Genomic DNA, 13,704 nt, shown 5'->3' with positions numbered 1-13,704 from the left:
GACCTGAATGCCAAGACAGAATGCCATTGTTTTTAGTTCATTTTGGGTTTCAGTGTTGCACCAGATTGCCTTTCTCAGCTTTGTGTGACTAAGTAATGTCTCCAAAGCATGGCAGCATAATAGGATGATATGCGCTATGAGGTGTCTTCTGGATAATAGCACTAAGACAATTCATTAGCTGATGCATCTCAGCATTACTCTTGCCCCTTTTTCTCATGAGAATAGCATTCTTTATCTCACAACATGAAGTAGAGACAGACCAAAATAGCAACAAGTTATTTTGTCTAGGTTATATGAAAGATCTCTACAGTAGTGACTGTCAAACCGAAGCTATATTTTATTTCTGCAGCTGTTTCTTCAGTGCTCTAACACTATCGTTAATAGTACCTGTCACTTGTACAGCCCCTCAGAGTTGTCACTGATTTGATAAACATTATACAAACTTACTGGAAAGCATCAAAAATGAAGTAAACACTCTGCTTCTTACTGGCTAAACTAAATTCTTTAAATTACTTCATAGCCTGGCTTTGCCTTTAGCTTAGTGAACAGTCTTCCAGACCAGCTAGTTCCCGGACTTACTTCATACTTACATTTTTGGTAAATCACTTCTACAATTGTAGTACTGTTACAGCTTTATCATATATATACAGTTACCGTGTCAGACTTTCTGGGCCACTTTAATTAAGTTAAGAGGCTAAAGTGATTTTGAACAAACACTGGAGCACATCTTTAGTAGTTTTAAAATGCTGCTAATTGCTGTAGAAACTTCCCGCAGTTAATCATTCTTGTTGATTTTGGTGAAGCAGTAGTAGCAGCAGAGACATTAGTGTAGAAAGCGCTCTATTTCTTAGCATCATTTTTATCGGCTTATCATTTTAAATTGCCACCAGGCAGGTGATGTGACAGGAGGAGTTCGAGCTATTCTGACAGTACCACCATGATTACAAAGCTAGAAAAATACGTGGAAAAAAAAGTGTGCTGGAAATAAATGTGAAAACTTCTGACATCCATTTGCATTTCTGAAGGCTCACCCAACACGGGTGGTTTCTATCCAGGGTAGAACACACAGTTCTGTTAACATATTTTTCTCTCTTTTTAAATGAAATCATTAAGCCTTGACAGCCAGTGCTTTTGTTGCCACCTCCTAAATTCCCACCGATGTGAGGCCAGGCAGCCTGTGCTGCAGAGCCTCTGCCCGGAGTCTTTGCCAGCATCTGAACCAGTGGAATAACCACCTGGCCCTGCCTGCTGGGCCCCCTTCACCCTGTAGCCTCTTGATGTTTTCATGAGCCCGCTTGTATGAATCCGTTGAGATTACAAAACCATTGTTCTGTGCTGCAGAACCAGGTAGCAAAAGTTACAATAGTTACAAAAATTGCCGAATGCAATCTCTGCTTATTCAAAACTCCCCTTGGCCCTGAGGGGATCTGTGCCATGACAGGCTAGCTTCTCCCCTCCCAGCAGGCTCGGCAAGCCTTTATGGTGCTTCTGTGTTGTGTCAGTATTGAAAATAGTTTGTGTTTTATTGTAAATTGCTGTTATTTGCAACTTCCACTTTTGCAGTTCTCACTGCACAAAGATCAAGGACCCAATTTTTCCTTTGTATATGTCAGTGTAAATCAAGATTAACTCCACTGAAGTCAGTCTAATCACAAGTGTAAAACTAGGAGGAAGAAAAGGAAAATCAGGCTATAAACTATTTGGTTTTTATTTTTAAATAGCAAAATTAATGCTGCTGTTCTGCAGACACAGGGTGACCTGCAAAGTACTAGCTCATGCGTTACTAATGCATCTCCATTTAAATGCAGATTTTTGCTCCTAACACAGAACTTCAGGGAAATCCTCTCCAGATAAACTGTAATAGGATACCAAATGGTAATTCAATATTTCACTTTAACTTGTGTTTCAGCTTATTGATCTTAATTTTCTATCATTTTGATGCAGCATTTGCCTGCAGGGAAGAGGATTACATTCACTATAATAAAGCTTTTAATTAATAATTAATTATTTTGATATTCCAAACATCCATGCCAGCAGTGGCAATCTGCTTGTATTCCTGTACCTATTTCTATTTTTGGTGGTGGAAATCAGCAAGATGTGACTTTACATATTGCAGGAATTGAGACACGTGGTTGAGAAAAGGAAGCATAGTATGGATATCACAATAGCTGTGTGGGACGTGCTGATCATGACGGTGTTTTGTTCTCAGTCATTTGTGGCTACAGTAGTAAGACCCTGACTTGGTGAAATCCCGTGAAGTGGGGACTCCTGTGCTACACCAGTGCATTCAAGGGCTTTCCAAAAGGCTTCCATTAGCCTACTTGTCTTCAGATAAAGACATGAGGCGTGTGGCTGTTTGGCCATTCTCACACCAAAATCACTTCCTTCACTAAATCTACTTCTGGTAAGGAAGGATTTGCACCTCGTAAACTGCTCTTCCAGCATGACCATCAGATACTGCAGTTAAAAGCCTCTCTCTCAGCTGTCCAGATTTCACTGCGCTTTTGGTAGAGATGTAGGAATAACCAGGGGGCCTGCTTGTTCAGTTAAGCCTTTCAAATTAATTACATCATTTGCTTTTGCTATATACGATATGTTTAAGAAATTTTTTCTCTGTATATGCCTCCCTCAAGCCGTGCTTAAGTGCAACTTGGAAGATGTACATGAGACCTTGATATAAGCTCTCTTCTGCTGGACTGAACTTTTAAGTATCCTAAATAGTACAATGAAGTCATAGAAATAATGTTTATAAGTCTACTAGATCATGAATACAGTTATAAAGAGGAGTAACCTGATATTGGGAGTTAGTGTTTTTGCGGCACCTAACATGACAAGACCCAATCCAGTTATAATTAGTCCACACTATTTCTCAGTTTCCAGGCTGAAAGCCTGCAGCGCAACAGTGAACACATTGCAAGCAAGGCTTAGGTCTCATTTTCAGTACCGTCAGCTAAAAAATAAAACTCGCAGCCATGGCAGAGGTGTAAATATGATAAAAGTTTTTTAAATACATTTTTAGGTTTGGGCTTTTTTGTTTGATTTTTTTATTTTTATATGGCTTGATTACTTACAGAGTGTATTTTATTAACATTTCCAAATGTTCTGGCAACCATAAGATTCATCAGTCTTCAAAATCTTACATCTGAGATTAACATTTTCCACATGGCATCCTTAGAATTGTGTGTATTAAAAAAAAAAATCAAAAGATGAGTGATAAAATAGTGGAAATAGGCAGTCTTAGGGCTAATGAGACCTCCTTTGTCATATAATTTGGTCAACAAAAGGGATGTCTAAGAAATAATGATCTTTGTGTTTATGTTCCTTTGGGAAGCTCACCTACGAGCCCTCCGATTTCTTCTCTAAATTATTTCCAACATTCTCAAACCCTGACAGATTCAACCACCTGCTAAACAAAATAAAAACTGCTAGAAAAACATTCCTCCACTACCAGGTCAAAATAACCCCTGCCCATGACCATGCTTAGGTCTGAATTGGTGATATATTGCAATCCATCAGACAGAAATGAGAATCTTTCATTACTGGTAAGAACATAGGGCGCACCAGAAAAACCTGTCTCATAATAGATTTTGTTATTTGGTTTTTGGTTTGGTTTGGTTTTTTTTTCCAAAAGGCAAGAATAACATTTGCTTTTAGTTCTGAAGTCCAGAGTTGTCAGACTTCAAAACCACACCACAGAACTACTGCTTAGTTATCTTCTCATGTAACCACTCATGACCCCACTGCTTTCCTTGGAGTCCTGGCCACCGAGGCTCAGTGCCACCGAGACATGCTGACTTTTAGATGGAGAGTAATGAACAGTGGTATAGCTACATTGGAGGAGCTGGGTATTTTTCTCATCAACAGTCTATTATCAGTACACACAGTTCAACTGGAACCAAAGCACTAAGCACAGCTTCAGGAGAAAAAGTGTCTAACGCTGCTGGAAGGGGGAGGGGTATTGTTTTCGATGAATCACTTCTGGTTTTATCCAAATCAGTTCTTGAAGGTTCTCAAGAAAAACAAAAGACTAATAGTAGTCTAAAACAAAAATTTCAGTGATCCAAAATAAAATTTCTTTTACTTAAAGAATTCTAAAAATCTCAGGGGGTTTGAGATTTAATTTTTTTTAAAAAATCACAACGTGAAATCCTTTATTAAAATCATTTTTGGTACCCATCAAAACTATAAATACTAAATACTAGAAAATAAAAAGGTTGTTTTCTTTGGAAGGCACTTCAGAAAAAGAATCTCAATAGCAAGAAGTGGGGGGGAGGATTGTAATAGGTTTTTTCCCAAGGCATAAGCCCTTGCTAGGACTTCACAAATAAGACTGGAAGCCATTTAAGAAAAAAAAAAAAAAAGGGAATGGATCAGGTATGAACTGATAAAACTTCCCACTTCTTTGACCTTGTAAACTTCACATCATAATGCATGACACAGCAGGAAGTTTTCCTAGAAGCGGTAGGTAGGTACATACTCTTATTTCCTTTACTGGCTTAAACCTAGTTTTTCACGTTAATTACTGTTCATTTATTGAATGGAAAGCATACATTTTTAATTATGTTAGTTGAAATGTTGGCTGGTTGTGAAACCAAGTACTTGGAATTGGTCCATTTGAGCTATGTGAATCAGCAGTACTGTTTTATAGTTTCTGCATTTTTTCACTTCAGCATTTCAAACTGTGATCCATTCTTGCAGAGAAGAAAATCTGGCAGAGAAAGATAAAAGGCTCCACCTAGTGGGCAAGAACTCTTTATTTAAAAAAAAAAAAGGGCAAGATTTTCACTTAATTTTATGCTGAAGAAATACTGCTTTAGATTTTGTTTCATTAAGCTGCCATGTTGTTCTTAATTCTTGCTTTCTACAGAGCCTTTATTTCATATGTAAAGCTGAAACATTAAGAATTATTCTCACAGTCTTGAGCAAGAAGCAATGATACTAAATGAGTGGGTTTATACAGGAGAAGAGTTGATCCACAAAGTTCTTCCTCCCCTCTTTAAAGCTCCAATGTACAGCAAAAATGGATAATTTGTGGGTCAACAAATATTTTAAACTATTTAAGGTTCTTTCCTACTTAAAACTGAGCGGAAACATTCCTAACTTGATCATAACACTTAACACAGTATTTTGGGAGTATTTTTACACAGGGAACTCTGCCTGTGTGTTACCTCATCTTCATTAAATGACTTGTTTGCTTGCAAAGGGTGAAATCTGGGTTCTCTGGCAACTCCGTCCCATGCATCAGCTTCTGGCAAGGCATAACCCTGTCAGCCTCTGCTGTCTCTTCCAAAGTCAAACACCAAAACTCATTCATTCTGGCATTTGTCTAGGAGCCTGCCTAGCACTGTTGTGTGTCCAAAATCATCCTGATAGAATCTAGCACCTTTATTTCAGGTATGTAATTGATCTAGTACAGTACTTCACACACCACCACCACCCCCTTTGCTGAACTTCAGCACTGCATTGCGGTTACGCTTCAAATTCCTGAGAGTTTCAAATGGCAGGACTCTTCAGTTTAAAGCAGTAGTGAAACTCAGGTGTTATTCTCTCATTCCAACCAAATACGGCTAACAGCTGAAACCTTCTCTTCAGTTTGTTTCAGAGTGGGAAAAGGAACAAGTAGCAGCCAGCACAGATTTGGCAGAAGAGACACTGAACCACACTGTATGTCCTGCCTTTTGCCAGACTGTCTCTCATTTTCAAGCCGTGCAGCCTGGCAAGATCAATTCCTCCTATGCAGCTTCCAGCAATGGGTAGACAGTGTAACATGCATTGTAATAATACATTACTACAACCAAGTTTACTGTTCACATCCACAATTGGCATATTTGTCTCCTATGCAAATCACAAAATAGAGCATGGTATATTGTTTTGCACACCTTTTGATCACAGGGATCTCCATTTGCAGTCTGCCCCTTGGTAGCAAATCCAGAGGATTCCTCCCTCAGTATTAAGGCACGATTTGGCGATTCTGACAGACCACGCAGACTTGCTGATCTGCCTGAGCAATTCTCCCTAGCCGCAGCTCTCCTTGTATCCTTCATAGTAATGTAACCCTCAGTGGTGCCAGTGAGTAGGAGCTGCCATTTGGCTTGTTCTACAAACTAAAACAAAGGTTTAGTCTGTAAAAAGGAGAGTCTAACTAAAACAAAGGACAGTCTTAGAGTTCTTATTCTGAACCTGTATATGAGCAAGGACTAGTACGAGTGCCTTTGGGGAAGTTCCTATGTTTGCAAAATGCATGCAATGCCATCTCCAAAAGGGAGGAAATGGGAGATAAAAGTTAAACTGTGGGGTTTTTTTTTGTTTTGGGGACAGCTTTTATCTTTGGTCTCAGTTTGTAGGAAGTCTGTGTAACCCTTAAAACATGTCAGCTAAAACAATAAAGAACAGTTGTTTCAAACTTCACAGATATTTAAAAATTATCATGACAACTGCACTGTTAGTTGTGTTAAACTCTCCTAAAATTGACATAAGCTAATAGTTAGGCCAATGCTACTTGGTTTCTAATGCACATGGACACCTACCTCACCAGGCATGCCATAGAAGAAAAGATGCAAGTCACTTACTTCAAAGCAAAAGTTGTTAAATAATACCACTTTCAGCTGCAGACCTTTGCTCTAGAACTGTTCCCATTTGAAGAGATTATAGGCTTGCTGCTGAGCTAAAGTTAATCCCATGTTTGGAACTACAGTAAGAGCCTCTGCCTCATTTTACTTTAAAGTCCAGCACTGGTACTTGAGCTGATGCTAATGAAATACAAATTTCCAAATGTGAAACTCTGGGGATCATTCAACAATCTTGCTTTTGTAATAATCTGCTGTAAACTCAAAATGCTAATTTGGGGATTAAGTATTAATTTATTCCCTCTACAGGTCATTGGATACAGTCTCATACAAGCCTTTTAATTAATATTTAACATAGCTATTTTAAATGTTGTTTATCTGGGTTAGATTTACTCAGCTGTTTTACTCCTCCTTTGCGGGAGCAGCAATCTTCACTACAATAAATGCACGTCAATGCATTTGTTTCAAGAATACCACTAAATCTTTTACTTATTTTTTTGTAGCTAACCAGGTGCTGAAGTTTGGAACGCTCGTCAGTACTTCCAATACCTATGACAACTCCAGGATTGTGACCATTGAGACAGACAAGCCTTTGCTGTGGACAATGGCTATCAAAAGATCCGATGAGCCTCAGCTGCCTTTTCTGATCTGACTCAGCTCAAATTACTGCAAAATTTCACTGAATTAAGGCAGTAAAGCCGTTCCAAAAGCTGTAAGCAGGCACTGATTTTATGTACTGAATGGAAAACAAGTCTGAAATAAAAAGTCACTTGAGATCAAATCAAGATTAGTAGCAATAATTGAGTACTTCATTTCAGTACCTCACACTACTTAATCAGAAGACACATGAGCTGCCACCCAATACAATCACAAACAGAAGTGAATGTAAAGAAACTGCTACTGCTTATCTGGTTAGTTCAGACTATCCTTATGAAGTATTTTAGTCCAATACTGACTTAACCAGACTTCCAAATGCAGAAAGGAAGTAGGGGTAATGAGGGCGATTCCAGAAATGAGTGCCAAGAATGTCAGCTGATAGACCTTTAAATCACCACTTGAGAGGATCCAGTAATGCTGTTTTCTTGCCGCCTACTAAGCAGTAAATTAAGCATTGGAACAGCTTCTAAAGAGAGGCTGTACAGTTGTCATCCTCGGAGGTTTTTATACCCGACTGGACAAAGCCCTAAGCAACCTCATCAGAATGCAACGCTGGCCCAGCTTTGAGCAGGAGGTCGGACTAGAGGCCTCCCAAGGTTTCTTCCTACCTGAATGATTCTATTACAGTTGAAAGAAGTAACAAAACAAAACAACCACTCTGCTACTACTACTACTAAAAAAAAAAAAAAAAGCCTGTAACATAGACAGGTACAATCACATACACTTTAAAAGAGGAATAAGATGACAAGAATGTCTGAAAACCCAAACTGAGCTTGTTTAATAGCAAACAAGTTACAAAGCTGTGAAATCTTTGCAGCAAGTGTCACAGTGTCTTGTTCTTCATGATGAATATTCAGCCGCCTCTGTTGAGAGAACAAAGTAATCAGTTTCAACTAATCAAGTATGATCAAGTGATCCTATCTGAAGTCTAATTTATCCTCCCACCATTGCCTTCTTAGGACAAACATTACTACTGTTACAGCTTATCTCCTATTTTCAAAGATTTCTCGTTGCCTAGAGGACCACTCTTACAGGTATAAGCCAGCCACATGTCGTGGTCACAGAACAGTATTTAACCTGTTCCAGTGCTAGAAAAGGGATTACAGCTCTGGAAAATCTAAGGAGTTTTAAGTGGTAGCGTTAATACATCAGTACCATTGCTGCCAGCCAACTTAAGGGCCAAGTTTTTCATGCTGCAATGTTCATTCCAAAAGGTATTTTACAGAATGCAGTTACACATAAAACAAAGTTTCAAACGTATCTAGCACTCAGTAAAAAAGAACAAGACCAAGTTTATTCTGTGCCGTGTCATCTTCCAGCACAATCACTCAGTTTTCTCTACGCTACCATCCATGCATTTACTTTGGATACCCAAATTATAAACTGGGAACAGTAACAGTATGTAAGATTCAAATAAGGTATCTGTTCTATGGATAAACACACACTAAGGAACTGGAAATCCAAATATTTGGAAAAAAAAATTAAGAACTATGGATCAACTATTTTGCAGCATGCTAAATTAACAATCTATTTCCTGATCAAGTCCTTTGAATCAAGTCATACCTGTCATATTACACTAACATGTGAAATGTACAGATACTAAAGCAATGTGGATCATGCAGGGCTTGCTAACATCCTCTATTTAAAATTGAACAGGTAAAAGTGAATGTAAAATTTAGTGAAATTGAAGGTTCACATTTACTTACACAATGATATTGTTGATTGGGATATGGATCAATTTGACAAAGAAACCAATAAATCCCATTATTGCAAAGCCTATTGCTGTTGCCATGGCAATCTTCTGGAACTCTGCAAAGACAAAAAAAAATTTAAGCTAGGAAACCTCGTGTGTAGCATAAAGGAGATGTGCACTACAGTGACCAATGGAGAGATCACTCTTTAGAAAATGGTAATGTTAACACAGGAAGCAGTTCAAAAGCAAACCGCATTGACATTGAGAAACAAATCCACTTTTTTAGAAGACGGATGAGATTTTAAGAAAGAAGATGCTGCTTTCCACAAAGCATGGCCGATCTCAATGATTTTAAATAGTAAGCAGAATCAGAAATACCCACATTCCATAACAATTAATGGAACATTTATTCCATTATCTTTCCTTTGTACCTCTTACAAGCCCTGAAAATAATTCTCAATACAGCATCAAAAATGGAAAAGCTGCATTTATGTTTGTCACAGGAAGATGGCATCTTAAGTCCCCGCAAAAATAGAGTACTTAAGTGATATTCTCAATTATTTTAAGACAGGAACCATGAAGTGGACTAAGAAGGTGAACAGCCCCTCACAATCCTGCCAATCTGACAATGGATGAAGTTCCTTACTGACCTCAAAAGACGTCAGTAAACTTCATCCTGAGCATGTGAATAAAGCATTGTAACTACTACCGTTAAGGACAACCAGGTACATTCTGGTTATAGTTATAGCTTCTCTCTAATGCCTTTGAGAAAGTCCAAAAATCTTCTCTTCTATACTTCCAGCAACGAAGTTCTCCTTGTCCCAATGAGGCAGTCACTGACAACTGTGAAGTACTGAATGGGCACTGCAAAAATCAATCCTAGCTCCTTTCAAATCTCCTAAAATGAAGTGTTTCTCCAAGGTCATGTAACAAGCAGTTTCCTCCAGAATTTCCCCCGAGTTGACTACAATCAGACAAACCTGACTACTGCATTTGTCTTTTCAAAGTGCACACAAGTTCTTCTCAGATCAGTTTACCTAATACATGAAAATTATTATTTGCCTGTGTCAAAACAGCTAATTTCAGCTACTCAGCCTATTTCGTAAGGTGAGTTTTAGTACCACTCTCACACACCTGACTGGGTACATACCAGAAAAGGTCACATTCATGTTCATTATGTCCAGAACCATAAACCCATTAACAAGTGGACAACTGCTCAAGTTTAAATCTCGTATTGGAAGCTGAGAAACATTCATGACAAATAAATGAAGTCACATATGGGAAGATACACAGTAAAATATAAGATGAAATAAGGATTGTTTCTGTTTTATTGTGTGCTTTACCTTTCCTGTCAGGCTTGGTGCATCTTTTAACAAGTCGTATGGAGTCTTTTACAAACTGACGGCTGGGTTCCACAAATTGCATTACCTGATCCATGATTACTTTCAAAGATGAACAGATTTAGTATTGGTGGTGCCACCTATATACTGAAAGATAATGTTTTAATTAGTGAGGTAGAAGGAGCACTACAAAATTTGTGAAGGCTTAAGATAACTTCAGATGTCATATTCCAACCTAACTGGACTTTAAAAGATATTTCCACTCTGCAGAAAATAAAAACACTGTGTCAATATATAAACACAAAAGATATATATGTGTCAAAATATGTCAAAAATGCATGTCAATATATAAATACGAAAAATTATGCCTTTCAGCACAGAAGAGGAAAACAACAGCTCCATCACAGCTTGCTTTCAGCTTACGTCCTGTTACGTTTCCGAGAAAACTACTGAAAACTTGAGGCAAACGACACCCGTCTTAAGAAATGCCCAAGCCCAAAGCTGGTGGAGGGCTGGCGAGCGCTGACGGCAACACCGCGGCCCAACTTCATTCTCGGAACAAGCAGGACACCAGGCTAGAGGGACCCGCGGCCATTACCCGGTACAGGCCCTCTGGCACGAGGGTCCCTCACATCAGACCCTCCCGTGTCTCCCCGCTGCAGCACCCCCGAGCCCCCCCCCCCCCTTCTCACTGCGGCCGAGGCCGGGCCGCCGCCCCCCCCAGGACGCGCAGCACGGGCCGGCGGCCTGGCTCCAAGGGCAGCCCCGGCCCTCGCACCCCCAGCCCCACCCCCCCGCGGGAGGCCGGGCCCGGGGCTCCCTTCCCCGCTCCGCAGCCCCCAGCCCCGTCTCCTCAGGCAGCGCCGGCAGAGCCCGGGCGGCCCCGCGCCGCCCTTACCGCTTGCGCTGTCAGGCGAAGGCCACGTCGCACAGCGGCGGAGGGCGCTGACGTCACGGCGCCGCGCGCGCGCGGCCCCGCCCCTTGCGGCCGGGGGGCGGGGCGGGCTCGCTTTAAGAAGGAAGAGGAGGATTTTGAGGGTCCGGTTATCTTTCTTTGTTGGGTTTTTTTTTTTTTTTCTTTCCGGTTCCCGGGGTCCTTCCTCGCTGCCCGCCCCCCGCCGCCGCCTCGCCAGCGGGGCGGCCTCAGGGCCCGCCGGGGCCTGGCGCGGGGAGCGGCGCGGCCTCGCCTGCTGCGTGGGCAGAGGGGCCCCGCCGGCCCCGGCCCGGCCCCAGCCCGGGCCTCTCCTCCCGCCTCTCCCGCCGGCGGGGCGCCCAGGCAGCCCCCGGGCGGAGGCCTCAGCGCCCCGGGGCGGGGCGAGGCCAGGCCGCCGGTGCGGTGCGGCCCGGCGGGGGCTGCGGCCGCCGGCCCCGGAGCGGGGGCAGCGGTGCGGGTGGGCCCGCCCGTCGTTTGCGCAGGCGGCGCGCCTGCCCACGCGTGGCTGTGGAATGGCTTTGCTGTGAGGTTGCAGCCACAGGATCCAAAAGCCTTGTAGCGGGAATCATAGAATCGTTTAGGTTGGAAAAGTCCTTTAAGATCATCCAGTCCAACCATTAACCTACGCTACCAAGTCCACTCTAAACCAATCAAGGGTAGACTAGACTAAACCATGTCCCGAAGTGCCACGTCTACCCGTTTCTTGAACACTTCTGAAATAAAAAACTTTTGAAATAAAGGGAAGAAGGTAGCAGTATGCCGGTAACAAATGCTCTTCGATGAAGGGAGGGGGAGAAAAAAAACCCGCAACATGAAAAACTTGTTCAGACTGTGATTGCCCGTGAGCCAGACATCTATTGATTTGTAGGAGCGCCGAAGCCACTGCGAGCTACAGGAGTCCGCCACCTTTGAAAACATCGACTCCTGTGGCTTTTTTGTATAGAGGAGCGTGGAGCACAGCGCTTAAAAATGGGAAAGCTTTTTGCATTTCAGCGCCACAGGCGTAATGTGGAACATTTCTTTGCATGAGGGGGTAAAAGAGGCTGTCGCTGCCTGAAGTGAGGCCTTTCTTGCTGTTTTTGAAAGGAAAATTAGGTTGTGTAACAGGTAAGGGAAGAACAAAGATGACATTTAGTGATTTTTATCCTTATTTTGCTTTTGATATTACTAATTTTGGTCTAGAACTCTATTCCTAGTTGGCTGCCGCTTTGAGCGTGTATTGAGTACTCACAGCCTATTAGTTATTCATCAGTCAGGCTATGAGGCTTCTGCAGCCAGATTAGGCAAACATTTGCTGATCTCAGCGCACTATTGGATTTAAGTGTGCACAAAATACTTCCTGGGCTTAACTTTTTGCTGACAGCCTTCATGACAGATAAAGTACCATCACATCACAGCAGCGTGTTGTTGGATATTCCGTGGATTTTTTGACAGCCACCTTCCTTGTCTTTGCCCACAGGACAGGTCGCTCAGTATTACTGGTCGTCTTCAAACATGAGCTTTCTCTTTGGCTTTGGAGGGTTATTGCCTTGGGCTCCCCTACAAGTTTTCTCCAAAGGCCTGGCCGTGCATTGGATTTTTCTTTCAGGCCTCATCTAGCACTATGCGTCAGATGGAGATGTAATTTTGGTGGCCAGATTCTGCTGGACCTTTTCCCTTGGCACACCAGCACGGAAGGATCACAGAGCCAGTTAGGCCTCCTGCAACAGATATGCATATTGTTTGTCTCTTGGTTTTGAGGCCAGTTTGCAATCTGCAAGGATAAGCAGTCTCACCGCTCGGGGAGAGGAGGATCTGTAAGGAAAACAGCTGAGGGCCTGGTAGCCATAGCGCGAGCCTGGTGGGGCAGAGCAGGCTGCTGGTGCTGTGCATGAGAAGTTGGCATGTGGAGGCTGCCTTTGGCATTTTGGTTTGGTTGGTTTGTTTTTTCCCTTCAGTGTCACAGATAAAATGCTAGAGACTGCCAACAGAGATAGCTCACATTTCCAGCTGTGCTGCATGATGAGCTTTGCTGTGAACCATTGCTGCAGAGGAATGGTTTCCACAGCACTAGGTTCCTGTAACCAAATGGCAATGATTGGGGGGAAAAAAAAAAAATATTAACCTGAAGCAAGAAGACACACATGTATGAAACAATTCATGACATAGAATTCTGATGGGATTAGGTTTTGATTTTAAAAAGTATTCGCTGAAATAAAGCTTTGTTCCCCCCAAATTCTCTATTTTAGGTTGTTATTCCTGGGGAGGAATGTTCTGGAGAATGATAGCGCATTCTGCCTGGCTTAACAGCATCACTTGGTCATGGGTTCATTACCATGGGTTCTCTGTGATAGGGTAAAAGCTGTTGTCATCTGTCTCAGCTGTCCCCTTGTACTCCCACAACGAGCTCTCTTCTTTCCCTTCCAGGCTGCAAGTTGGGACTTCAGCAGCTTGGGGGAGAGGCAGAGTCCTGTTTTGTGCATGAAGAACATCTGCTGTTCTTCCTCAAACTCTTTTCCAACACTTACTTTTTTA

General features: G+C 42.0%; 2 protein-coding genes across 4 annotated transcripts in view; one reads left to right on the top strand and one right to left on the bottom strand.

Moving 5' to 3' along the window:
* The window catches only part of TPK1 (thiamin pyrophosphokinase 1), a 311,952-nt gene extending 304,734 nt beyond the window's left edge, over nucleotides 1–7,218 (top strand). Inside the window, exon 10 of the mRNA XM_075705017.1 lies at nucleotides 7,070–7,218. Coding sequence (XP_075561132.1) covers nucleotides 7,070–7,218 — 149 coding nt within the window. The remainder of the gene's footprint in view (nucleotides 1–7,069) is intronic.
* A 756-nt stretch (nucleotides 7,219–7,974) lies between these two features.
* SEC61G (SEC61 translocon subunit gamma) lies at nucleotides 7,975–11,198 on the bottom strand. Of its 3 annotated transcripts, none has more exons than XM_075705617.1 (4): nucleotides 11,155–11,198; nucleotides 10,260–10,403; nucleotides 8,930–9,032; nucleotides 7,975–8,086 (listed from the first exon to the last, which is right to left on the bottom strand). In XM_075705617.1, exons 2-4 carry the CDS (start codon nucleotides 10,351–10,353, stop codon nucleotides 8,077–8,079), a joined length of 207 nt encoding a protein of 68 aa, XP_075561732.1. In that variant the 5' UTR covers nucleotides 10,354–10,403; nucleotides 11,155–11,198; the 3' UTR covers nucleotides 7,975–8,076. The 3 variants fall into 3 exon arrangements, with proteins under 3 accessions (XP_075561732.1, XP_075561734.1, XP_075561733.1); XM_075705619.1 differs by having other exon boundaries at nucleotides 10,260–10,396; nucleotides 11,155–11,197; XM_075705618.1 differs by lacking the exon at nucleotides 11,155–11,198 and adding an exon at nucleotides 10,680–10,810.
* Nucleotides 11,199–13,704: the final 2,506 nt, after the last annotated feature.

This window comes from Pelecanus crispus, chromosome 2 (assembly GCF_030463565.1).
Source record: "Pelecanus crispus isolate bPelCri1 chromosome 2, bPelCri1.pri, whole genome shotgun sequence".
Taxonomy (NCBI): domain Eukaryota; kingdom Metazoa; phylum Chordata; class Aves; order Pelecaniformes; family Pelecanidae; genus Pelecanus; species Pelecanus crispus.
Note: the sequence above shows the minus strand (reverse complement) of the source record. Positions and strands in the feature narration are given on the sequence as shown.

Coding starts and splice junctions, on each gene's coding strand:
- SEC61G (XM_075705617.1), bottom strand. CDS start 10,353: ATGGATCAGGTAATGCAATTTGTGGAACCCAGCCGTCAGTTTGTAAAA. Junction 9,033..10,259: donor CACCAAGCCTGACAGGAAAG/GTAAAGCACACA, acceptor TTGTCTTTGCAG/AGTTCCAGAAGATTGCCATG.